The 27,020-nt window shown below is 41.7% G+C and overlaps 1 protein-coding gene across 1 annotated transcript in view; it reads right to left on the bottom strand.

Moving 5' to 3' along the window:
• Positions 1–25,229, bottom strand: part of LOC119913424 (mitogen-activated protein kinase kinase kinase 11) — a 54,289-nt gene extending 29,060 nt beyond the window's left edge. The window contains exon 1 of the mRNA XM_038732851.1: positions 23,228–25,229. Within this exon, the coding sequence (XP_038588779.1) occupies positions 23,228–23,984 (757 nt within the window). The 5' untranslated portion in view covers positions 23,985–25,229. The remainder of the gene's footprint in view (positions 1–23,227) is intronic.
• Positions 25,230–27,020: the final 1,791 nt, after the last annotated feature.

Raw genomic sequence — 27,020 nt, 5'->3', positions numbered from 1 at the left:
CATGTATGCTGACGTGCTTGTAATCGCGACATGACTTTTACCTGACTGCTGATAACTTCTCAAATTGACATGATAACATCACACTGGAAAACATGTACAACTACATAGTGCTTAAATATACTTAGAAATAAACATTTCGATGGACTAAATTGTGTCCAAGAACAAAAAACCCAAACTGGCTTACAAGGCAGAATATCAATTTCCATGTACATACAGTAGGTGTGAGGCCAAATGTACAAATTATAGGAAAACTAGCCCACACTCAGTGCAGCTTCTCATTGCACTGCTACGCCCATCCGCTGGAATACCAAGTTTTTAGAGAGTACCATGTGACCATTCCTCCTGCCGCTGCTTCAGATTAAAAGCTTTCCCTCACTAGAACTACTAGAGGACCTTTAATGTGAAGCAGCCTCACGATGAACACATAATAAACAAATCTGCAGGCTGCATCCAGGTTCCACAGGTACAGACAGACTGTGTGCATAGAGATCCTGTATATCCAGATTGTGTCAAGATCCACTCGAGACAGATTACAGTTCACACATTATTATTTGTAGTTGTCCTCTCAGGCTGCATAGTCACAGAGGGGATTTGGTATTTGATACTGACATTACTGTCCTGGGAAAACCATGTATCTCTGAAACATAAACTTCTCACGAGCTAAGCAAAACAGCCCTGTTTTCAGCTTCATAACAATTCCTTTTTTAAGAGGCAGGAGCCCAGAAAAGGACATTTAATGAAAGAATCTCTAAGTATTTCCACAGATTTGGCGATTTGCAGGTCAAAACGGGGCTTGGTCTTTATTTATTTTTTTTGTAAATCTCGATTATATTACATAAAAATGTACCCTCAATTAGATTCAACCTGCTCTCGAACCTGCCACTCATTTCCATGTTTTGGGCAAGTCCAGCCAATGAGCAAATATTGATCGTTTTTGACACTTTTAAATCTGTAGTGAAGAACCACAGACCCAGTAATTGCAATTTTTGGTGCGGCCCCAAATGTGCCAACATTTTCCGTTGCTCCATCTGATGCTACAGCTTCCCTATCACTCTTAACTAACAAAACGTCTTATCCTACTAAGATGGAAACACCCCCATCACATGCACAGTGGGTTGGTATATCATTATTGTTGTGCTTGTTTTTGTCATGTGCTTTTGTTATTTTTTATGTGAGTAATTAGATTACGGCGCCATATTTTACTGCGTTTCAGGTCCTAACTACGCATTCAGTATGAAACCTACATAGTAAACTACATTTAGCCCAGTTTTCACCAACTTTATGGAACTCTAAATCTACAGAAACTTGCATTTTGTTGTTTTTATTTTCAACTTGGGGTTGATTTTCTCACTTAAATATGACACACACTAGAGCCATTTGATTTAAGAACACTTTCTACATAGGGAGGGATACACCTAAGAGCAGAAACATAGAAAAATCTGATATGGATGACTGATATTCAAGAATGGGTGCACTATAGACGTAAACACAGAGATCCAAAATGAGAAAAGTACATACTGTAAAATGTAATAACCTATAAGTAAACACATTTTGATAACCAGCCAATGTTTTGCAACCATGCGGCATTGTTTTTATGAAAATAGAATATAATGTTGAGGATGTCGGTTGCTGCGGTGTGACTATGTATCACATGTCGCAGTATGATTGGCAGCCATGCCTCTCTTCCCCTTTGCTGGCAGGCTGGGCACTATTCAGGGCAAGGCTGGCCGTCAAATGCAGGGAGGAGAAGCAGCGAAGAATTTGACTTATTATAGGGAAGTAAGACTCCTGCTATTTGCAGTCACTTTCCGACTTTCCGGGCTCCATGCTCTTTTTTTTTTTCTCTTCTTCTTTTGACTGCATCTTTCTCCAGTCTCTCTTTTCTCTAACCACACAAATAATGAAATTTATCTTTTTCTACACATATGAACGATTCTGTCTCTTTCTCACTTTGTTGTCTCTGCCTTTGTGTCTCTCTCAGACATCCTGTGCTGTGCCTCGTAGCCCAGAGGCAACGAGTTTGACGTCACAAAGGAATGCATCACAAGAGGTTGTGTTGTCTGCTCCGTGTGTGTGAGTGTGAGTGCATGCGTGTGAACGTCGAAGAGGATAGGAGACTTGGTTCTTTCATAATGTAATGCACTTGCACGACAATTTCTGCACCCAGTTCTGCTGAAACCACACATACCTCCAATAGCAACGGCATGTGTGATTTTGTCGGGTCTGTCTCTAATATGGTGACAATTGCTGAAGGCTTTTACTTCACATTCTCAACAGCCTCCCTTTATTCTATCAGCATCAACGGTTGTCCATCATAGACAGCAAAAGTAGCCAATGGCCAAAACAAAAACAATCTCTACAGTGTGAAAAAAGTGCCCACTCATTTAACCTTTTTGCAAAAAATCAATTTATATCCATTCTACGGTTGAGTCATTGTTTCTGTCACAGGCCCTAGGGGAAAGGGTGGGGGTACTGCTGTTGAAGGGGTTGCTGGTATTTACTGCAACAGGCCCTGATCCCCTTGCTCCACTTCTTTTGTCCTCCTGCCGGTCAGCGTCTGGTGAAAACAAGCCCCGGTCAGTCACCCGTATTTTCACCCGGCCGCTCGCTTGCTTCGCCGTGACCCCACTTCCAGGAAGTGACGCCGGTATCAGCCAATTAGCCTCTGGCGACAGGACCCTTCCTTACAAAAGAGCACAGGCTGATTTTGTTGTTCCCGCCTGCTTTTCATTGTGCACAACAAGCAGAGCGCTATTTTAGGAAACCGAGGTTAAGAGAGGTCACGTGGCACCAGACAGAGATAGACGGGAGGGAAGTGTAGGTGCTGTGGTAGAGCGAGCAGAGGTGACAGAGACAGAGAGAAAGAAGCGCAGAATGAAATCATTATCATATGATTGAGGGACAGGGCACAGCTAAAAGTGGTTGCCTAGACCTGAGAAGCAGAATTATAGACAAATGGCTCAAACACACACAAAGCACTCATTCTACATGGGCAAACAGATGCACACACAGACACACTCACATTCGATGTCCATTTGTTAGCAATACACACAGCTGCACCCAAGTAGCAGTATGAATAATCTCTACACACAGGTAGAACATGCTTGCATGCACACAGTAATGCACGCACACACACACACACACACACACACACACACACACACACACACAGAGGTGAAGGCTAAATCCCAGGGGTGTGTGGGTGCGCCATGACAACTGGACCATTTAAACCAGCTGCTGAAATGTGATTTATTAAGATTATCAAATGTGGCTTAAGTGTGTCTACATAATTCTGATGAATTATTTTGTATGTGACAGTTTTAAGATTTGTATCATATCATATTTAGCAAAGCAAAGCATGTTTAGATCCAGTTTTTGCCTCTCTAGTGGTCACCGCTTCTGCATCGATGACCACATTTGTGTCACAGAAACAAGTTAGCCATTTAATCAAATTCAATCGTGGGGAAATGTGAGCTATTTATCAAAGCAATCGTTAAGTGCATAATCCTTACAGACTTTTTCATCCTTTCATGAGCAGCATCTCCATTCCTGGTAGGAATGTAAGCAGGTTCTTGCTACAACTAACTTTATATGGAAATATATATTGAAAATTTGAACAGCCTTTCAAATGTGGGCCAAAATGAATTATTCAGTGAATGATGAATCAATGAAATAATGATTTGTTTGAATTCACAATCTACAGTGAATGAGCACAAAAGGCCTTGCCTTGTAATTTAGTGGCGGACGTTCCTGTTTGACCTTTTGCTTGTCCGGTTGCCCTTCGCTAACACAAAATGGAGACAGCTAGCCTGCTGTGCTGGGCAGCTGATAATGACAACAACCCGTCTAAGAAGTAACATGTGGAGGCCTTTTAAGATTTGACAACATAGATGAAAAAATTGTGGCTAAAGGTAAGTCTGTTTGCAGCTTTTGCAAAAATGCAACTGCAATGTCAAGTCATTAGTTGTATTTGTATTTATATCAAAAAGAATTATTATATGTGTGTCTCTTGTCGAGCTTAAATTCTATTTTGACAAAAAAGTCTTATTTCTGTGACCGAAAGGCAAACCATGCAAACACTTTGCATCTGCCCTGTGCAATGTTTATCATATAGGCTACGCCTACCTATAAGCTACCATTTAAAACACACCTGTGCCTACAGGATTGGAAATGTGTTGCCAGAATGCAAGACTTAGACGAGGGGAGGCGGACTCTGCATTATAGTGATGCTTGGTGCTCAAACGCAGTCAAAGTTGATAGACAATGTTTTTATTGGCGCTGTTTACATTCGAGTAACTGGGCGGTATTTTTATTCTAATAATAATAATAATACTAGTAGTATTAATAGCTTTGTTTGTAAATCAACATTCACAAGCTGATGGCACAGCCCTCGGTAGCAATTTGGGGTTCAGTATCTTGCCCAAGGACACTTTGACATGCAGACCGGAGGAGCCACGGGAAACCCGATCTACCACCTCAGCCATAGCCAAACATCAAAATTCAGTTTGTTCAGCTCAGCATTCAACAAAATCTCTCCCTTGAAACTGATTGCCAATTTAGCATTACTAGGCTTCAGCACCACACTTATCAACTGGATATTGGACTTCCTCAGAAACAGACCATAGGCAGTTTGGATTGGTGGCCACACATCCTCCACTCTGTTGCTCAACACCGGAGCCACCCAGGGCTGTGTGCTCAGCCCCATCCTGGTGGAGAGGTTCCTGGGACTCAGCATCACAGTGAACATATCATGGTCATCTCACATCTCCACCGTGGTAAAGAAAGCTCAGAAATGCTGTTTTTCCCCAAGAAGGCTTAAGAATGCAAAATCCATGTGCCAGCTTCTTATTAACTTTTACAGAGGAGCAATAGAAAGCATCCTGACTGCCAACATCACTAATTGGCATGGGATGTGCACAACCCAGGACTGCAGTGGGTGATTATTATTGCTCAAAATCATTGGTATCTGCGCATTAAATGCAGTAGTGAGCCAGGAGACAGAGTTAGCCTAGCTTAGCTAACAAACTGCAAGCAGCACACCTCTAAAACTCGCTAATCAACAGGTCTTGTTTGTTTAATCCATACTCAAACAGAAATGTAAAATAACAACTTGCGTGATGTAATTTCTTCTTGGCAAACAGCAGCAGGGTGCAGTGTACAAGCCTTATTGAATGCTCGTCATCACAGTGAGTTTGAGACCAAAATCAAAACCGGTGCTCTCCAACCTTGGCCACCCACGCTTCTGCTTGAGACTCTGCAGAGAAGTGCTGGCCGGATGGATAAACTGTTCTTTATTAAGAAATGGACAGACAGTGCATTCTATCCATCCTGTGACAAAACCTATCTTAAACCAGTGCATGCACCCAGGCACATACACAGACAGATTAATGGCAAAGGCCAACAGGCACATACATAACAGGGTTCTGACAGTTTCATAAGACACACATAATAAATATACCTAACTCATTCACTTAAATGTCGCTGCACTTATGGGACGGATATCGCCTACCTGTACACACACTCATTCATACACCAATGGGTCCACAAACCTCATCTATGAAAACACACACAGACACACACACGGAACCAAGCACAGAAACAAACATGTAAATCCACACAAGTAACAAAAGCATTTTAGAAGGCTCAGCACACATACACACCGCATTCTTCTTCCACTTCCTGAGCTGAGGCAGAGTGCATCCACAGTTCAGCCTCGTCCAGCCCTCCTCCTCTCTCCACCACCATCACACTGACAACTGCCGCGTTAGTCAGCTGCTTACTGGACGGCGTGTCGCAACACGCTGTGTCCAAATCAGCCACTGACCCACATAACATTAAGTCTGCTGCTGACATCTTCAGAACTGTAATGAAAAGTCTTGAAAGTAGCGTGCCGAAGTCTGGACAGGACAACAGCGGTGTCGCGTGGGAGGAACCATGGGGGGGGGGGGGAATCTTTATGACCTGCATGCTGTATTGCTAGAGAGTTATCGAAACAGAATTATTGCAATTAGCTTGAGGTCTTCTGGATAACAGCAGTATATGTATGTATGTAAAGATTAAGGTTTGGACATAACAAACTTTCAATTGTATAAATCGTACTGGGCTTATACATGAAGGATACACAGGATTTATATCCGTATCCAATGTTATCTCTCACCTGGTATCACATTTTGAGGAGGTGTATTAACAGAGCAGAAAATACACCTCTCCTTCAAAAGCATAACGGCGAGTATCATGACTCGATCAGTCTTGCCCAGACAGAACATCTTCCTGAGAGAGGCGAAACCAACAATGTCACCACAAAAACACAGCGACAGATCTCCATGGCAACAGGACTCTGTTTGGCATTGTTTGTTGTTCAGAAACAAGAGTTTCAGTTGTAGACATGACTCCTACCAGCAGCAGCCCTAGATGCCTGACTGAACCCTGCAAGAGTTAGCTTAGCTGGAATCCCAGGATTTTTCCATGGCCGATTTAATATTACCATACCTGACTGATAAAGAATAACTGTCCATCAGGGGCCTAATGTGCACAATCAGATCAACTGTGAATTTTCAAATGAAGTGAAATAGTTTCAGGGATCTTGCTCTGACATCATAACCAAAGTAATGACCTTGCATTTTGAGGAAGTCATAGCACACATAGGATGGAGTTGCCAGTGTGAGTCTCTACAAAATCAGATGGCTGTCCACGGCTACATGAAACTGACATTTGGCAGGAGGGTGGTGTCTTTGTTTTTTTAGCCTCTACAAAACCAAAAAATTCAAGTGCCAAAATGTAAGAAATGGACCATACTGTATATATTTTCATCGGATGTAAGCTGCAATCATTAGTGTGTCTGGCTAATTAGCTGACAACATAGTACTGATCATTACTTCCAAGTCCAAGGAGCATATCAACTACCTGTGTTTCATTAGGTTAAAGGGTTATGGATTACATTTTTTAAAATGCACATCCACTGTATGCCATTGCCGGTTCTGGTCGCAGTAAGAGTTTAGGCTGTGTTTAGAAACCGAAATTAATATGATGTATGAAAGCTGAGCAGCCAGCAACAGTATGGGACCACATTTTCCATATCATAACCATAACTATCTCTACACTGCAAAACAAGAGCACAAGTTGGTAAGTATGTTGAGTTTTTGCCAGGGAGCTGTTAGCTTTAGCCTAACGGTGTGTTCACACAGAAAGGGAAGTGAATGTTTTGCACTGTGCAATTACATAAAAAGCCATTTGCGTTGAAAATATTCAACGTCAGCGAGAAATTCGCACGTATCGCATGGCTCTGTAGAGTGTTGTGTGGGGAGTACCCCGTGGAGCGTTGGAACACAGCAGCTGCTCGCCGACAGACAGCTGCTGAGCGAGGGGTAGCTCTGGAGGAGAAAGCCGGGGGCAGAGCGGGACCTTCTGGAAGAATAATTCTGGTTGAATTCTGCTCTATTCTGGAGCCATTTACTAGCATTATCTGGGGCTTAAAACCTCTGTAGCAGGAAGCCACAGAGATGGCGACCCCCACTGTAGAGTGTAAAAAAAAGTACTGTAATTACTCTTTCTACGTCCATGCTGACTGCAGACTAGAGGGGAAATGTATTTTACTTCATGAACGTACAGAGAGGAGAGGGGAAAAAAGAAGAGACTGGAGGGAAATACCAGAAAGTCTCTGGTGAGTACCGATTTCAGTCACAACGAAGTTAGCATAGCATAGCCCCTGATTGATAAGATTGGCATCCTCTTGATCTATTTATTGCAATTAAATAATAAAAAAGATCACAGCAATTGTGATTTTTTTGGGGGTAGTAAGCCTAATTGAGTTTGACCGCGGAATAATTGATGAATATTCGCCGTGCGCAAGTAATGGAATGCAAAAATTCGCTTTTCATTTGGTGTAAAGGTAGTATTTTAGCACAGTATCATGTATATAGCCATCAAGTGCATACTTAAGACCCCTTTTTCTAGATACTAGTCAGTTGAAAACAGTAAAGTCAACTGGATACAGAATTTTCAACCAAGTCATGGACCTAACTTTGGCTTCATTAGCTAGCTAGCTGCAATTGATAAAATCTGCCCGCAACGGTTGTCATTTCAGCTGGCAAATGAGATAGTTGCCAGTTAGAAATGAGAAGTCTGCTTTTGTCTACTTCTGGCTGAAATCAAGGACCCATTGTTTAGAAAAGTAAGAATTTTTAATTGGTTAATCGGGCCATCGTTATCATTGTAAATTGCATCTGTACTTGAGAGAAAGTAAAGCTTGACAGGAGTAGCAACAGTAAATAAACGGGGCTCAGCAAACAGTCAGTTACATCTACAGCACCTGACATACCAAGAGCAAAAGCTTGTAAAGGGTCATCGTCCTGCTCAAGGACATTTAAGAGGACATGTGGCTGGTGCTGAACACACAGTACATGCAGTGATAGGGGCAGTAACCTTTCAGCTGCAGGACAGTCTTTCTCTAACCATCCAGCCCCGTCACAATAACATGCCAGATGCAAAAGTCAGCTCCACAAAGCCGCTCTCTGCCTCTTCACTCTGCACCTCACTTAATTATGTTTTCTCTATAATTTGACGCTGGAGCTACAGCTCCATCTCTCACCACATTTTTCATGTATGCTATTATTCCTCACCCCCTCCAATCTCTGGAAGGGTTGGACTGATATATCAGTGTGTGAGAATATCCAGCAGATACTGGCTGATGTGACTCAAGTTTGATATTTTGTGTTCATTTTTATTAACTAGACAAACAAGAAAAAATAAAAAATATACAAAAAACAAAAACACACATTCTGCCCAACAAAATGGTTGAATTTAAAGGTGCTAAATATCGGACCGAAGCTATCTGAAGATATCTGTATTGGCCTTTAAGTACCCACATCGGTTCAATCAAATGTCCTCTATGCTCTCTCTACCTTCCTCCCTCTCCCCCCTCCCTGCTCTGCCCCTGTAGGCGAAGGGAGAATTCCAGCAGGGTGGGGGCTTTCCCCAGGAAGAACGGGAGCTTTGTCCCCTGAGGGACGAGGCCATAGGCTGACAGACAGTCTGGCAACCTCTGACCAGGCAGCCAGCGAGTGAGAGAGTGTGAGAGAGAAAGTGATAGGGTATAATCATAGTGCAGAAGAAGAAACTAGCACTCACTCCGCTGTCCGTCTCAGCTCTGGGGCACGCAATAAGTTCACTGAGTGTAGGAACTAGGCAATGTCAGTGGGTTTACAAACCAGGCCACAATTTACTGGCAATTATGAATAGAAGATTCTGCAGTCAGAGTCTAAGGTGCCATTTCTTCCTCGTGTGATGTATGTAAAGATAAAGCTGTGATTGTCAATTTAAATTATTTCTAATAGTGATATGATCACTGTGCATGGTGGAGTGTGTTGAAACACATTGACTCATTTAATGTAAGCCAATCTCTGTGCTCTGCTATTGGGAAATGTTGATCAGGTTTGTCTGGTCTCACCTCTCCTGGCTGTCAGTGCTGTGTCGCTTTAAAATCTAACCTAATCTCAGCTCATCTTTAACTGTTGGGCTGCTTCTTTAAGGAAAAACTATTACAACTTGGACAAAATTGCAAAGTCATGAGTAACTGTTTATGCACACAAGTAATGACAATTATATTCTCTGTTCACTTGTTTACAACCTCTATGATTGTCTAGCCACTGACCACAGCCTGTGTTCTCTGTAAAACAGCAAAGGTTTTAGAGTTACAGTCCGAAACATGTTGTCCAACACACGCACACACTGGAAAATTGGGCATCCACATTAACTCTGTCAGAGGGGGGTTATAAATTCCCTGTGCAAAGTATCTGGTGCCAGGTTAAAAGCTGTGAGGTCCTGAAAACGGTCACTTATTAACAAGCCTCCAGTGTTCATGTGTTGAAATTTAACCTTCATTAGCACCATTTCCTTAGAAACTCAGACAGGGGGTCATTAGGGGGTCGACCAGAGAGGCTCTGAGGTCAAGGTAGTAAGGTAAAGGTGGGACGGAGAGCTGATGTCCTCAGGATGTAAACATGCCTGATCTAACACAACCCAGGTGAGTCTATCTTCAGAGCCTTTTGCGAACAAGGAACAAATTTTAGAACGTGGTTACTAGGGTCAAAGGTTCCTGAGGTCTTAGGAATGTCCCAACATGTTCTCATACATAAAAAGACAAAATAGATAATTTGTCAATGTCCCCCAAAGTGACACACAGCTTCCCTAAATGTCAGATGTGACATATATAATAATATTAATATCACTGTGACCTGTGACCTTCGAGGTTAACCGTAGCTCTCAGCCACCGCTAAATTGATGTTATCAATATTATGCTACACACAGACACGCAGTCTTTGCACGCTAACAAATTCATACTAACTTGGCACCCTTATCAGACACAGATCACACACCCATAAACCTCTGATTTGGCCTAAAACACAACCACCCACTCGGAGGGAAAACTTGACACTCCCCGCTTCACTGTGTCGCTTTCTTTGTCTGGAAAACGGGTGTTCATGTTCGTGCACGCTGAACATACGGTGCAGATCACAAAAACAGACGCACATTCTTTCGGGCGCGCACCTGACATGTGCACGCACAGAAACAATCACTCTCTCCTTATCACACACACGTCTCTTTGTCCTCTAGTTTAGTAGATTTTAGTCAGATTTCATCCTGTGCGTTTTGCTTTTGTTTATCTTTTAAATAAATGCTTGTGTATATACGGGCTGGTCTCCTTACTGTTGAATAAGAGTGAGTATATTCCCATCCTTCGTTCAACTAGCTATTGGCGTCATTTTGGTTATACTTCTTATAATGGCTATCAATTTTCTCTTCTGTAAGAGTGGTTCCCTGAGGGGAACAACATAAATTCTTATTATTGATTATTAAATAATAGTAAAAATATTATTTAATAATTAAAATCTTATATTAGTGCCACTTAAACCCCAATTCCTAACAATGGTATTCTGGTATAAATACATTTTTGATCAATTATTTATGATTTTATAACATGCATGTGGGTCAGTAGAGTACTTCCTTTTGGTCTACAGTAGCATGTTGTCATACCAATTATAGCGTACCCAACACACACTACATACAATAGCTTGCTTGAATTGCCGATAAATAATAACATAAATCAGACATGCCAACACACATGCAACTATTTGTTGTCTTATATTATGCGATTTTTGGGGTTGTGTTTTACCTTTCTGAAAACATTTTAATCAATTAAATCAAAGTTCTTATTTTCTGATATGTCAATATATACACTTAACATCTTGGTATTGATAAAGATTGGTGGACTGTTTTGACACCAGGGACAATTATGGACAAATAAGTCCAGGGCGATATTGCTCTCTCCCTGACAAAGTTTAATGTGTTGTGTCAGTATTTTCATAAATATACTGTATTAGAAAGTTGTCAATAAAGCAAACCCAAACTGGAAAGAAGGAATGAGGGGAACAAAAAAAGTCAGTTTAATGTATTATGTTGAAAAATACTTCCCCACGTCCCTAACTTAAGCGCTCCCCCCCATCCACCCCAAAGGTCAGAACTGAAATCCCACCAAATCATCTCCAGCATGCCAGCTAGAACAAAGTCTACAGTCTTTACTACACTGCTGAACAACATTCCTTATGTTGTTTTCCTTCCTAAAAATCTCCAAAACAAATGAGCCCTAATCCTCACAACCATTTTATCATTCTCTCACAAACAGATAAGAAGGTTTGTGCTCATTTGCGTCGGAACTGCCTTGTGATCCATGTGGTGAGAAAGAGGACGAGCTGAGGGAAAAAACAACAACAGACTTCACTCTGGCTGACTTCTGGAAACCTCTCTACTTCCTGTGAGCTCTGACCCTCCAGTGTCTGCTTTTTTGTTTTGTTTTCTCTCCTCTGTCCCTGCAGTTGATGTTCTACCCCCTCACTCATCCTGCTCCGACTACATACGCACAAACACATATTCTGCTGCTTTCATGACTAAGCCTGGGTGCGTAGTCATTGTGTGGGAAGTGTGTGAACACACTGGCTACATCATGGTGCTGATATACAGTATTAGGCTACTATTTTATATAGTGCGATATTTTGATTTGACCGCACTAATGTGTTAGACAGTTTTCATTATTATTTCAAATATTAATATTACCCTTTAAATTTTAATTGCTATTTGGCTTTTCTGTCATGGGAAGATAAATCTCCAGAAAAATCAACAATGGCATGATAACTGCTTAATCTAGAAAAGGCTAAAATTTATGAAGAAATGTTACGTGTGCTCGCTGCTGAAAATTTGCACTTAAAAAATTTGAAAAAGTTCAATATAAAAAATTGGAAACCCAATTAGTGAAAGACGGTTTAATGGTCAAAAGTAAGGGCTGAAAAATATTTAAGTGGTAATTAAAGTGTGAGCGCTGAGTCAGGGGTAAGCTGTGTAAGCTAAGTGTAAGCTCTGACGTATCCATTACATATTATATATAATAATAATTTTAATGTCATGTTTTGGGAAATACACTTACTTGCTTTCTTTCTAAGAATTAAATGAAAAAAGGTCCATATAACTCTCGTGTCTGCGCGTTAAGTACAGAGTTTGAGTCAGGACATGGTTAGCCTAGCATAGCACTGCATTTACATTTCTATATTCTACATTTCCCAAAATACACATAAACACGTTAATTAGTGCGTTTCAGAGGTGTTGGTAGACATGTTTGTTCTGTTAACTACAGCCAGGCTATCTGTTTCCCCATGCTTCCAGTCTTTATGCTAAGCTAAGCTAATCACCTCCCAGCTCCAGCTCTAAACTTTATGCACGATTGATCATTCTCCGAAATAAAGCAAATAACTATTTGTCTTTAAGCTTCTCAACATAAGACAGTGTAAATCTACTCTGAACATCATCTTGAGGATCTGAAAATGGTCAGAATTGAAAATTAAATCAATACAAAAAAAATCTGTTTCTGGAAGCGTTGATCAAAAAATACTGTTATCTGTACTAGCCTACAGCTGAATTCTGTCCTCAACCATGTGTGTGAATCTTGTAAGTCTCCAGATGTACCCTGCTCTTTAACCCAATGTCAGCTTAGGATCTCTGGATTCTGCTTGCCTGTCTTTATCAGAATGAAAAATAAAGACAGTTGGGAAACGATGTAACCAGGCAGCTGGCTAAGCTGCACAGTAAGTCAGGCTAGCAAAGAGCCAGCAGCAACACAGCTGAGCTCTACCCCAGGTGACCGCCTTCCACTCCCTGCCAGGGCACCACAGGCCTCCCTCTGATATGCCGGTCAGCAAACAGGCGCTGAAGATGCAGCCATGTTTGTGGATGCATTAACTTCATGACGATGCCCTTTCTGCTACACTTAACATTCGATGTTATGCCTCCTGCCAAATTAAAAAACCTTAACCTGTGCATAAATATGGTCTTTATGGTGACGTGGATCAAAAGTGGTAATGCTAATCATATTAGTCACTAAGCAGACACATACTGGGTAATTAATATCAGAGTCTAGGACACAATTCCCCATGGTGTATCTTAGGCCTAACAGTCGACTAAACAGCTACTTTTAAATAGTCGTGGAGTCGCAGTATAGCAAACTAAAACCTCAAACTCCATTTGGGAGCTGAGCCTCGTCACCGGGATGAAAGTATCAGGGGATTGTTGCAACACAGAGCTTTTCACTTGTAACACTGTCAGTGTTATTATTTATTATGATGCAGCTGAATTAATACGTATGTTGCATGTTACTGCTGTAGATGTTTATGGTTGAGCTCAGTTTAAATACTTTATGTAGTGTTGGGTAGTTTAATCTACAGCAATGCATCATATTCTATAAGATCCTCATGTGTTTGTAGAGACTCTCACCTGTGAGAAGCACGTATCTCTTAAAAGTAAACTTTTCATGAGCTCAGAAAAACATCTGTTTTGCATTTTCCAGCTGATACAAGAGGAGAATTTTTTTTCAGCCTATGACGGACCATTAAATTCAAATTAGCTTTATTAAATAATGAAACAAATTCTTAAATTCTTTATGTCTGTGAAAGTTCTCAGTCATCCAGGTCATAATTATTATTATTAAGAAGGTTAAAGTCAAGGGCAGCTGGACTTGGTTGAAGATACTGGAAGTTTAAACTTCTGAACTGAAGAAGTCTCTTGGGTGAGGGAAGAAACATCCTCTGCTCTCTTCAACCAAGTCCAGTGACCCTTGACTTTAACCTCACATTCAAAATCACCAAATTACATGGTTTTCACTGGTCAGGAAAGGTATGGAAAATTGTAAAATGAATGCTGTCAGAGTAAAAGTGGAGTAAAAAGAACAATATTTGCCTCTGAAATATAGTGGAGTAGAAGCATAAAGTTGCATAAAATGGAAATACATAAGTAATGCTCAAATTTCAAATTTGTACTTAAGTACAGTAGTTGAGTAAATGTACTTATTTAAATTCCACCACTGGAGGTGAGATAGAAGCTAAATGTGTGGCGTTGGTCTCTTACAATGTTTTTAATCATAGCAGTGCTGCAGAAAAGTGTCCAACACTAGAGGCTCACACTTTCACAAGCTTTTTCCAACCCTTTTATACTTTCAGCTACAAACTCCATTCATCAAATGTCCCACATCTTCCATACTATGTGGGAATAATTCAACTTTTCAAATCCCAAAAATATTCAACTTTGTTTGAAATAAACTTCAAACTCACTCAGCACTGTGTATGGCCCAGAGAATTTTTTCTTTGTTTTTTGTTAATAAATAAAGTTGGGACATAAAGCCAAAAGGCTCTGACCCAGAATAGGGGCCTCCCCTCCTCAATAGATAGATCAGCATGTTAAGCCAATCAACATCTCTGTTGGTGACGGAGCAAGCGCTGGAATCTCTGACTGCATCAACCAAAGAGAGGACAGAGAGAGGAGCGCGCACGTGTCCGCAGGCAGTGCCAGTGTAACGGCTCGTGCACAGGAGAACTGCCACGGATGGCAGGAACAGAGAAAGAGATAAGTTGACACTCTCAATGCGACTTTATTTTTCAGCAGCAGAATAATCACAAGGATAAAACTGTCAGGTCATTGAAAGGCAGCAGTATTACAGGCCCAACATAATGCATGAATGAAGAGATCAAACATTTCACCTGCTCTCCTGCAGCCTTCTGTCAACAGGTCGACTGCCATCAACAAACAGCAGGTGTATCTGCGGCATCTACAATAAATGCCGTACATAAATCAACCATTCAGATTATGAGTGCTAGAATTGCGGGGGGAGCCTGTGCTCCAGGCAAAGTAAGGACGGCCCCAAAAGAAAGTATTACCTAGGCTCCCATGTTGTCTGACCTCACTCATCTTCAATCTCTTCCCACTCATTCAAACATTCACATAGAAACTCCATTCAAACTTTAAAACAGTCTCAACCCTTGAGGCTTTCTCACAGAATTTCAACTTTTTTTCTCTGAGCTAGAAGCAGGAGTGTGCAAGGTTAAACTCAGTATCATTCCCACTCCGAGCCAGGAGTACACTTAACCATCACGATGGCAATGTTTGAAGTTTGCAGAACACCGCTGATTGAGACGAGCTAATTAGTGCAGTTTAAACACACACATCAGACATCCTCACACTTTTTCAAGCACTTTTAAAGTGTTACCTGCTAATTCATACTTTCACACAGAAACTCACTTTTTAAAATGTTCCACATCCTTGAAAGCAATATGGGGTTTATTCAACTTTTTAAAGGATCTTCATACTAATTGGTTAGTTACAAATTAGACCGTTACCCATATTTCCAAGTCTTCATAGTCCTTCAGCTAGGCTACTTCTTAATGAAAACTCAATGCCATCAGTTTAGCTTGCAGCTTACACTACATTTGCATCCTTCATCCCTTTCCCAGCTTTCCAACTTCCCATATGCATTCTGGGTATAATTCAACTTTTGAATCCTATTAAAATTATTTACTTTATTTATTCTAACTTTGTTCAAGTTCAACTTTGCCAAGCATTTCTCAAGTCTTATCTGCTAATTCATGCTATCAGTCAGTAAATCCATTCAGTTGAATGAGGTTTTGATAACTGTTAAATCCTCATTATTTATTTAGACCCTTTTCCACGTTTCCAACTCTTCAGACTCATTCAGCTGCTTCTTCAGAGAAAATAAAGCCAGATTAGCATTTAAGCTTTTCAAAATCCCTCATTCACTTCTTCTTCAGAATTTGCCTTCTCTAGTCACTGTATGTTATTGAAAGACCTGGCATTTTTACAGTACCAGTGATAATACACAAGTTCCTCATTTATACGTTTGTATTTTTAAAGCTCACTGCTGTTTCACATTTTCCACATATGGAGCTCTTTCTTTTCATGCTAACTGTCCTTCCACACAGTTGGTACTGTCTTTAAAACTTTGAAACACATTTTGTGTGCCAGACAGCTAGTTCAACATCTAGGGACAGATGCTTAAGTGATGCAGAATAGTAAGAAATAGACATCACTGTACAACGTTCTACACAGAACATACAGACTACATCCCTTTCACGCGTTTTACATCTGTAGCTTTGGTGAGTTGAGTGTAACGAAGCAGTAAGACAAAAAGAAGGATGACATCCGAGAGGGGATTTGTGTGACATTTTAACGGAAGTGGGTTTTCGGAATGAATTTCAGAGTATCAACAGAGATCAATGTTTACGTGTGACTTTTGTGTGATTGGACATGTGTACAGTCTAGATATCACCCAAAAGTCCGCTTGCTACCTTTTTCCAGAGCTTTTAACCCCATCCAATGAAATGTGGTCCATATATGACCCCCTTATGCCATGTGGCCACAGATCCATACTTAGGTCAACAACTAAGCCATCTCCATTTGCTGATGACGACCATGTGATGTGGAAAAAGGTAGCAAGTATACCTTGTGTTACATTATTATCTCAAACTACCATTCCAAATGTGGAAAATCCACTTTCATGCTAAAATTACCCTCATTATACATTATGCATGAAGTCACAAAGGATGATTTAGTGGGGCTAGACCAAGGACAATTTATCTCCCAAACAAGGGATGTGTTGACTTCTATTTATGGATAATGGTGGTAGTTAGCAGAGGTCCATAGTTGCTGATTGGGTTGTAAACCAGGGGCCATATAATAGGGCAAATCCTAACTAACTTTAGGAATCCTATAGTATCTCAGGTTAGGAAATCCTAAATACTTAATTCGGCATTGCTTATCAACTTTTCTGTCTGTCCTGGTTGTAGCGCGTTCAGAGAAGCCACATGAGAGCCGATGATGTGGCTGTGTTGATGTGGTGATCCCTAAGACGATAAAATCATTCCCCAATCAGAAGGCCTGGATGAATGGAGAGGTGAGGGCTCTTCACAGAGCCAAAGAAGGTGCTTTTCGGTCGGGTGATAAAGAAGCTTACAGCACTGCCAGTGCGAGACTGAAAGCTGGCATCAAGGAGGCGAAGCAGACACATCAGCAGAGACTGGAGAGAGACCTCAACACCAACAACAGCGAAGATATGTGGCAGGCCATCAAAAACATCACAGGCTACAAGACCAGGAGTTCCCCCATCACGCATGAGGCCACATTACCAGATGAACTAAACATATTTTATGCTCGCTTTGATCTCCTCAACAAAGAGTCAGCTGTAAAGTCTACTCCACATCCAGAGGAGCGGCCACTGTCAGCATCCACAGCAGACGTGAGGAGAGTCCTGCTGAGAGTGAATATGAGTAAAGCTGCTGGGCCTGATAACATCCCTGGCCGTGTACTAAAAACCTGTGCAAATCAGCTAGTTGATGTTATTACTGACATTTTCAACATCTCACTGCCTCAGGAGAGGGTTCCCACCTGCTTCAAGACAACCACCATCGTTCCTGTACCTAATAGGTCTGCAGTGTCTAGTCTGAACGAGTACCGACCTGTGGCTCTCACCCCCATTCTGATCAAATGCTTTGAGAAACTGGTTCTTCAGCACATACATAAAGAACATCCCAGCCAGCCTGCACCCTTACCGGCTGTTTTCAGAACCATCCACAGAGGTTGCCATCTCCACTGCCCCTCAAACATGTTGAGAAAAACACCTATATGATTCAACACAATCTGCCCCATGAAACTGATCAACAAACTCAGCACACTGAGTTTAAATACAACACTCACAAACATACACCTGTCAGTTCAGATTGGCGGACACACCTCCTCCACTCTAGTGCTCAACACTGGTGCTCAGCCCCCTCCTGTTCACGCTGTACACCCACGACTGCATCCCCCGACATGAAGAGAACTCTGTTGTGAAGTTTGCGAGTGGTGCTCAGAGAACAACCTACTGCTCAACGTCAGCAAAACCAAGGAGCTGATCGTTGCGTCCTCCTTCTTTGTTGCATCTTGAGAGCCGGGTCGTTACAGTAATAAAACGCATCGGTAGGGTCAATGAATAAGTTCCGCCTGTTGACATTTTGTTGATGTTGTAAAAGCAATAAAAGAGCAGCCATGTGGATTCAAAAAGTTATCAAGCAATACCTGGTGGAAAAATAAAAGTTAGGACAGCTTAACAGTTATGCTTAGTTTATTTAAGATTTACCAAAGTTAGGATGCTTTTGTAATACACTCCTATCTTCCAATCTTAAATTAGGACTTGCTTCTTTAATACAGACTTGGCAAAAATCCTATCTTCGACTCTTCCTATCTTAACTTAAGACTTAAGATAGGAGCTTTCTGTGAAATGGCCCCAGGAGTGCAGTGGTTTATATCTGAAATCTACATAAGTGGCGCCTTGTAGTTTGGACAAACAGCCTTAATGGCTGAATGTCTAAGCCAATGACTAAGTGCCTATAGTTTCTCTAACGGACACTGAGTAAAATGCTGGTTTCAATACCCTTTTCTAAAGACCTCAAATCCCTTTCTTCTACAGTTTGTCTGGGCAGTGATTCTTAACAAAGCTATGAGGCTATTAAGGCCTTGGTTGGCAGCAAAAATCAAGACAGCAGGAAGTAGTACACCTATGGGTGATGTCACAGATGCTATGGGCATGGTTTTCAACAGTCCATGGTTTAAAGAGCAATCATAAAAGCATTTATAACTTGACAACGGATCAAATTATCTTTTCTCAGCTGAAGATAAAGAGTTTATTTGGATGAGAACGTTGATTACTTTAATACAATATGTTTTGTTTTATATGTGATTCATGGCTGTAAGACATTATAACTCAACAGGAATAGAAATATCTTGTCATTCCACAAAAGCAACATGTTTGTGCTGTTTTGAAAAAGACAGCACCACTTCCCTACACATAAACTGCTGAAGTGAAGCATATGTAGCAGCCAATAAAACGATTTGACTGGCAAAACGACAGCAAATGCCAAGCCTTACTGACATTCTTCACTGCTCAATTTCCATCTGTAGATAGGAATTTTCATTGTGATATTTCTCTCTAACGGCCCGCTACAGGGATTATAGGCTCACTTATCACCTAAGCTACACCTTAAATGAAAATTTGGCTGCCGTGGCGCATGTGCAGACTTTATCAGGCTTAAAATCTCACCATTCCCTTCACTAAATAGCTCTGTACAATCACAAACTGGCTAAGATGTCTAAATTGCCCCCATGATTCGCCCCGCTGAAAAGGGGAATGATGGTGGTGGTTAACGGGAGTGCAGTTCACCACACACATGCAAACATCACACACCCAGCCGCTGGGACACTCAGACACACATACGGGATGTTTTGAGTGTGCTGCAGTGTGGGGCACTGGGGTCCCTGAATGAAAACATGCTGGTAGAGAGGATGTATCAGATGTTTGTCTACTCATGGAGATTGAAAAAAAAAAAACCAACAAAAAAACAACCATGTTGATCCAAGATCTAACTGCGGCTTCTATCTGAATAAAAAAGGGCCTGTGAGTTCCAGCCCAGCAAGTGCTTAGCTTGGCACTTTCCCCGCCAGTTCTAACTAAAGCCTCTGCAGAGTTTTATGGCATGTGGTGATGCCTGTAGCTGTTTCTGGGTCTATGAAGGTTTTGGGACGATATCTGACAAGGTAAGGACAACAGTTGAATTGAATTTGAAGCTTGAAGCTTGAGCTTTTGAAGGTTGTTAATGAGAGCAAGATTATTACTGTAGCTGCAGCAAAACGATAAGTTGATGTATTAATTATAGCTCAATGTTTTGGGTTTATGGCCCACAACTTTACAGTTTGGATTCACTGTAGGCTACCTGTCAAGGAATAAAGAACGGACATGTTGTCTTTAGAAGTTGTTCCACTGTCCAACTAGTGACCAAAAAAAATAAATCTATTGCAAGTCCACCGGAAATTACACATGGTCCCCCGTTGTTGCAATTAAAAGTGGTTTTAAATTAATTTGACAAATTGTCTGCGGCTGTCGCAGGACTGTAATAATGCTGTATTCCATGTACACAGATATAAATTAGACAGTACTGTGTTTACGACTGATTTAATGTTAAAATCATAAATAAGATCAAAGTGCGATTAACAGTTCACTACTACAGCTTTCACAACTGTTGATACTCAGAACATCCATCTTGGATTTTGAGGTTGCGGTTGGGTAAGGATCTCACGACTTTCCGAGTCTGAAATCCGACAAAAGGGGCGTTCCAACTGAAATTTCCAACTGGGAACTCGGAAATTCAGACTTTTCATGTCAAATGGAACAAATCTAGCTGTATGTCGCTAGTTTTTCCAGCCTGCCTTTCTTTCCCTTGGTATTTACCCCATTGATGCCATACGTGCTATTAGCTCTTACTAGTATCCATTATCACGTGTAGATCTCTTGCTGTATTGATGCTTTGTTGATGCTTGTATGTTGCTCCTCAAATATAAGTCACTTTGGATAAAAGCGTCTGCCAAGTGAAAATGTACCCTCGCTCTGAAGTAGATCATTTTTACTCAAAACATAGAACAGGACATACAGCTTACAAAGCAGATCTGTGGGCTGCAGCAGGGATAAAAAAAAAGGCTATTTATTTTCAGTCAGACATCAGTTCATCTCAGTTACACAACCATGACACACTGAAACACTAGTCTTACTCAAAACTGAAAATGACTGAGTGCATAAGGTGTGAATAATCCCAAACTTTCAACACCAGATTTATCTATAGGCATGACAGTTAAGAGAAGTAGGCTCCTCTGCTTTCTGTTCTGTGCCCCACTTTGCACGTTCTCCAATGATCCTGTTTAACCAGCATCTTCCAACCAGGCCAATGTGCTCAGCTGGTCATTAGCTGCAACTTTTAGCTCTTGTTTACAAGCCCTTAATCCGTCACTGTCACAGCTGGCCCTAAAGCAATGCTCGTTTTAATGCAGTAATGTGCTGGTTGTCACTTTCTTTTTTTGGTTAGGTGGTAAAAGAGTAAATTAGATATTTTTTGTTTTGGGGGGAATTCTCAACCTCCCTCTTATACTATTGCTTCAGTGTTTTCTACATTTCTGGCAATGGCCACATCTTGTTGCCCCATTGGATTATGGTCCACTTGAGGCTACAATCGGAAAAAAAAAAAGGTCTCTCCACCTCCTTGTTTACAGATTCCCCCCCATGTGACTGCAGAGCACCGATGCAAAATGGCAGCCCTAGAAAGAAGAACTTGCACCATGATTCTGAGGAACTGACGCTGTATTCTGAGGTTTACCATTGATGCTTTAGTACATCTTGTATAGTCAAACTAACTGCCCCATCATCGGCAAAGCAGTGACAGGGCGCATTTATCCTTTAAAATGCCCTTATGTTCAGATGCTCTTTGTACCTGCGCGTTAAACCTGCCAGCAATTCACTTTTACAGAGCAGCACATTATTTGCAAACTGCTGAAATGACCCCCCACACCCATCCGCCCGCCCGCCCGCCCCCCTTTCCACTACCACAACAGGATATTGCTCAGTGGCACAACAGGGTTATGGCTGTATTGAGACATGTAGGGGCAGGCTAGGGACAGATTCAGAAGAATAAAAAAAAAACAAAAAGAAGGCAGGAGGCACTAGAGTGATACAATCTCCCGGCACACAGAGAAAGGGATTGTGTTCACTTTGGCCTGCCTGATATACAAACACAATATTAACATAACTCTATTTTCTTGCTGCAGGAGACATTTTTCCAGTGGAGAGGTATTACCAGGAAAGAACGTGACACAAGGGTGAAGAAGCCACGGGTGGAGTATGAGCAGCTGCTTGAGGGAATGGGAAGAGGAATGGTGGATGGTCAACAATTGAAACAGTTGTTGCTCAAGGGGAAAAAAATGGAAATGCTGAAAGTAGCCTGGGAGACAGGTATTCTTAAGATGTGCTGAATAGGGATCCTTAGCTTTTAACAAACCGAGAATCAAAGGATTTAACCTTCCGGTGCTTCTAACCAAGGTCATATTCTCAGAACCTACAGTACTGACTCTTTTTTTTTTTTTTTTTTTTTTGCGGTGTCAGTCGTTCCAAGTTAAGCAAGGAGCAACCATGAGCTCTTTCTATTGTGGTGTACTTTGGCAATCAGGATTTGCAGTAAAAGACAGGATGAGCTGAGGGAGGTTGAAAATCTTTTGGACAGCAACAGATACAACCGCAGAGCTGACGGGGATTATATGCTGCATCCCAAGAATGATAATAACAGAGGGGAGGCTGCTGTAAAATTCAGGTGGCTAAAAGCACTGTTAGAGCTGAGAAAGACACTTCTTTCACTTGAAAAAGGGGGTCGGGCGGAAAGCTTCATCAGTGATAAATCCCTCTGCAGTGTAGCTTTAATGACAAGGTCCAATGTGTACGTGTCTGCCACGAGCGCCCGTAACACTGACGCAAGACCTGTCCCGCTTCCCCCAGACGACATCAAAGTCCAAAGTGTGACGGTGCTGAAACGGAAAGCTTGAATTCCTGACCTTTCCTAGCAATGCATGGCATTTTTTTGGCCCATCAACAACACATATTTGCAGGCCTTTCAGCCTCTGTAGCCTTGGCCTACCTTTCAGAGTCACGACTGGGCTACGGTCCAAAAAGATGTGTTGTTGTACCACAGTCTTATTTCTTAAAGCTTTGTAATGATCTTTAACTCTAATTGTAGATACGACTGATATATTACCCCTACAGAATGACTTGGACTGTGCCAGTTATGGTCCAGATTCAAAAGTAAAGAGATTTTTCAATTTCCCAGACTAATGATATGCTTGAGTTAATAATTCTACTGGAGCACAGGCATTACAGTGTGGTGTTCTTGATATGGCCTTGTAAACACAGAGAGAAGCCCTTAGCCGCTTTAAATACAGTATTATACATGTTCAGTCACTGCCATGAATGACAATGCGGGCTTGATGGACTTACTGTTGTTGGATTTGAGATCCCGGTGGATGACGGGGACGATGGCCTCACTGTGCAGGTACAACATCCCTCTGGCTATCTGCACGGCCCAGTTGACCAGGACGTGTGGCGGGATGCGACGCCCAGCCAGCGCCCGGCTCAGCGCCCCACCTGAAGCGTACTCCATGATGAGGCACAGGTTGGGTTCCTGCAGGCAGACGCCTTTCAGCGCAATGATGTTGGGGTGAGTGAGCATGGCGAACAAACGGGCCTCCTGCCTGACATTCTGCGCCGTCACGCTAATGTCCTCATCCGGGTCTTGCCGGGCGGCTTTTACCGCCACCAGCCTGCCTCTCCATGTACCGCGATACACCTTCCCAAATCCCCCGACCCCGATGACCTCCTCCAGGCTCAGCTCCCGGAAATCCACCGCCTCGGGTTCGAACTCGCCCACCACAGCCGGACCAAGCTCACTGACCACAGCGCTGCCCGGAAGCTTCCCGTAGCCATTTGGCTTGAAGGAGCCGTAGTTGGACGGGAAGATGCCCACCTTGTTGTTGACCTTACCCGCCCACCAGCCCTCGTCCCCTGATATCTCAGAGTCCAGAGACAGGACTTCCACCAGGTCACCTTTACGCAAGGTGAGCTCATCTTTACAGGACGCCTCATAGTCAAATAAGGCTGTCCACACAGGGTTAGTGAAGTTCCCTTTTTGTGACTGCTCCAAATTTTTCCAGTTTGACAGTGGGCCACGACATAATATGTTCTTCAGTGGCTCCATGGAGCCTCAAGCAGATGTTTTGACTGGATCTGATTTTGCACCCCAAGGGTTTGAAAATAAAGTACAAAAGAGTACTTTATTGCTCCTCGCTCCCTTTCCTGTCTTTCTTGTTGGTTCATCAGGGACCAGTGAAATGTGTTCAAAAGCTTGACCAACAAGTGGGCTACAGGAGAGGACTCAAAGATAATTGAAAGGCGAGTGTCTTTCATTCGTTTTGACTTTAAACGCAGCGCTCTCCATGTGAAAATGCAGGATCAGTCAAGCGATTGCTTTTGTTTGATTAAGTGTTCCAAAGCCCAGAGAGGCAGCACAGTCTCCACTGAATTTCTCTCTGTTCAAGTGATGTGGTGTGTGGTTTCCCAAAACTCGGTCAGAGCACAATATCATTTCACCGGCCTATACTTAAGAGGCTCTTGTTCCGAATCACCTTATTATGGGTAAATTAGCTCTTCTCTTTCCTCAATTAAAAGCGCCACCTGTTGAGCTCTGACTTTCAAAACTAAAAGTTTAAGGACAAAAATAAAAGTGTCCAAAGCACACGTGTTGCAACTGCAACTCCAAATGAAGGTTCCCACTACATTTAGCGGTCCATTTAGATTTTTTTTTTTATGTATTTTTAGCCATTAAGCGCAGTGGCCACCACAAGCAGGAAGCGCGGAGAGGCAGAGAAGAATAGCAGGAAAGGAGCTTTCAGTTCAGCCAACCAGTGTTTTATGACAAATTTCAGGGCTGACCAGTTCGCATTATTAGGACCAAATCGCCAATAAACGTGTTTGACCGCAACTTTGCGGCGCTACCGCAGGAAATCCCGCATCCCTTTGCGGCAGAGTGTCCATACTTACAGTCTTATCAGAAGCACACAACGCGCTGGGCTCTATCGCAACATAAAAACTCAGGAACGGTAACAGGAAGAGCTCTCCAAACCTGCTTTACTTTACTTCATAAAACACGCAGTAAAAACAAATCCCGGATAGTTCCTAATTGAACCAGCGCGTGCCCTGGTCCCGCTCGGCGGGTCTGTACTTATAGTCGGTATCCGTATCCAAAGAGCGCAATAACTCCATCATGACTTATTATAATATTCCTTTCCTCGGTCAGTGTTCAGTCGCCAGGACCTCGAACCACTTCTACGTCTGCGCTTAGCAGTCAGCAGAGAGGGTGGGGTTTCAAAACTTTTTCTCTCCCAACAGGAAAAGAGTCAGATGACAGGCCGCGGTCACGCTAGACACCACACAGAATGGCATATCCGGTTATGACTGTCAAAATAAAACTCGGACACAAGCGCACTTCTTTCGTGTTGAGAGGAATATTTAAATGCTATTTGCAAAAGTTTTCATTTAAGGGGTCAATATAAGTTTGCATGAGAAAAAAGTAAACAGTAGTTCATACAAAAAATGTAAATAGTATTTTCTTACTCAAAGTGTAACCAATGCAGTGAATCAAATGAGTAAACACTGACTTCTGTTTATATCCCTGATTAATATAACACTGAGGACAAACGCTATCCAACTCTGATGACATGATACGTAATCATTTAGTCAATACATTTTTACAGAAAGGCCACTAACACACTGTATATTATGTATTTATGATGAGTCTTTTGCAACTGGGCCTGAAGGTGCGTCAAGCTAGCAGAATGTAGGGGAAGTGTTAACTTTCAAATTAAAATAAAATCCGTTGCCTTTCGATTACATTGGTAGGCTATTGTAGAGTTGACATGAGTAGATTCATATTTTTATGAAGAGAGTCTGACATTTTGGGAGTAAAAACACTTATTTTCATAGTTCTATTGTTATTAACTACAGTTTTAACAACATGGCACAGTGTAATCTGGCCTTTATTATTATTTATTTGAAATTCACCCCAGAAATCATATTTGTTTATTATGGCTCACTTGACAGAGTGGTAACAGTGGTAACCTTTTGTCGATAATTTTCATATACAAATAACATTAGATTTGTAAATGCTCCCTATTTGTATAGCGCCTTTCTAGTCTTTTTGACCACTCTAAGCACTTTTACACTGCATCTGCATTCACCATTCACACACATTCATACACTGGCGGCTCAGTATCTTGCCCAAGCACACGTTCACATGCAGCCTGGAGGAGACCGCAATTTCAACATTTTATGCCCAGTTGTTGTCTTCAGCATGTCAGTAGCCTAATGTATGTTACAGTTGTGTTATTTCATACACAGTTAAGTGTCTGTTGAATCTGCTGAGATATTCCAATTTAGTGACATTTAGATCAAATACTCAAGGTCCGTAGTTCATTAAAACTGTCCCCGTGGTCAAAGAAAAGAGGATAAAGTGCTGCTGATAGGTTTCTGTGGGGAGACAGCTTGGAAGTTTTTCTTTTGGCTGGTGTTACTTTGAACCAAAAAAAAGTTTCAAGCAACTCATTTGTGGATTTACTGGTGCCCTATTCTACTTTAGAGTTTAAGTCTATTGTAGCTCATTTAAAAGTTTTATTCCAGGATCTTTCTGTTGTAAAAGCACAAGAGTACAGCAGATTGTCTTAATACAAAATGTGCAAACTATTCCTTCAGACTCATTTCTAAACTGAATCAACAATTCAGTTCACTTTGACCTGCTACTATCTACTTTCTGATGCAATGTTTGTGAAAAGCCTGCAAATTTGTCCTCCTCTGATAAGATTTACCATAGCGAGTACAGCAGCCTATGGAAGCCCATTTCCACTGAGAAAACAAATGTATGCATGATTAAGATGTTAAAAAATACAGTACTCATGGTAAGTCAGATTGGTGAAATAGAATGAATCGTCTCCCCATTAAGAAAGAGGTACAGCCATAATGTCATTGATTATTTGAATCTCCCGACACTCCGACAGGATCGGTCAGGATGACCTGACAGTAAGTAGCCTCTCTGATCATGAAAGTAAATCGTTAAAGCACAAACACAAATCTATTTATTCATGATCCATCAGAGGAGCTACCGTTTTGTTAAGAAGAGCCGAGCTCACTCGTAGTTTGCACCCTGCCTACAATCTCAGCAACAGGAAATAACGTTACTCTT

The sequence above is a fragment of the Micropterus salmoides genome, unplaced genomic scaffold, assembly GCF_014851395.1.
Source record: "Micropterus salmoides isolate LMB-PRFRI ecotype aquatic unplaced genomic scaffold, ASM1485139v1 Ms_hic_scaffold_2, whole genome shotgun sequence".
Classification (NCBI taxonomy): domain Eukaryota; kingdom Metazoa; phylum Chordata; class Actinopteri; order Centrarchiformes; family Centrarchidae; genus Micropterus; species Micropterus salmoides.
This window is presented reverse-complemented; position numbering and strand designations above follow the sequence as displayed.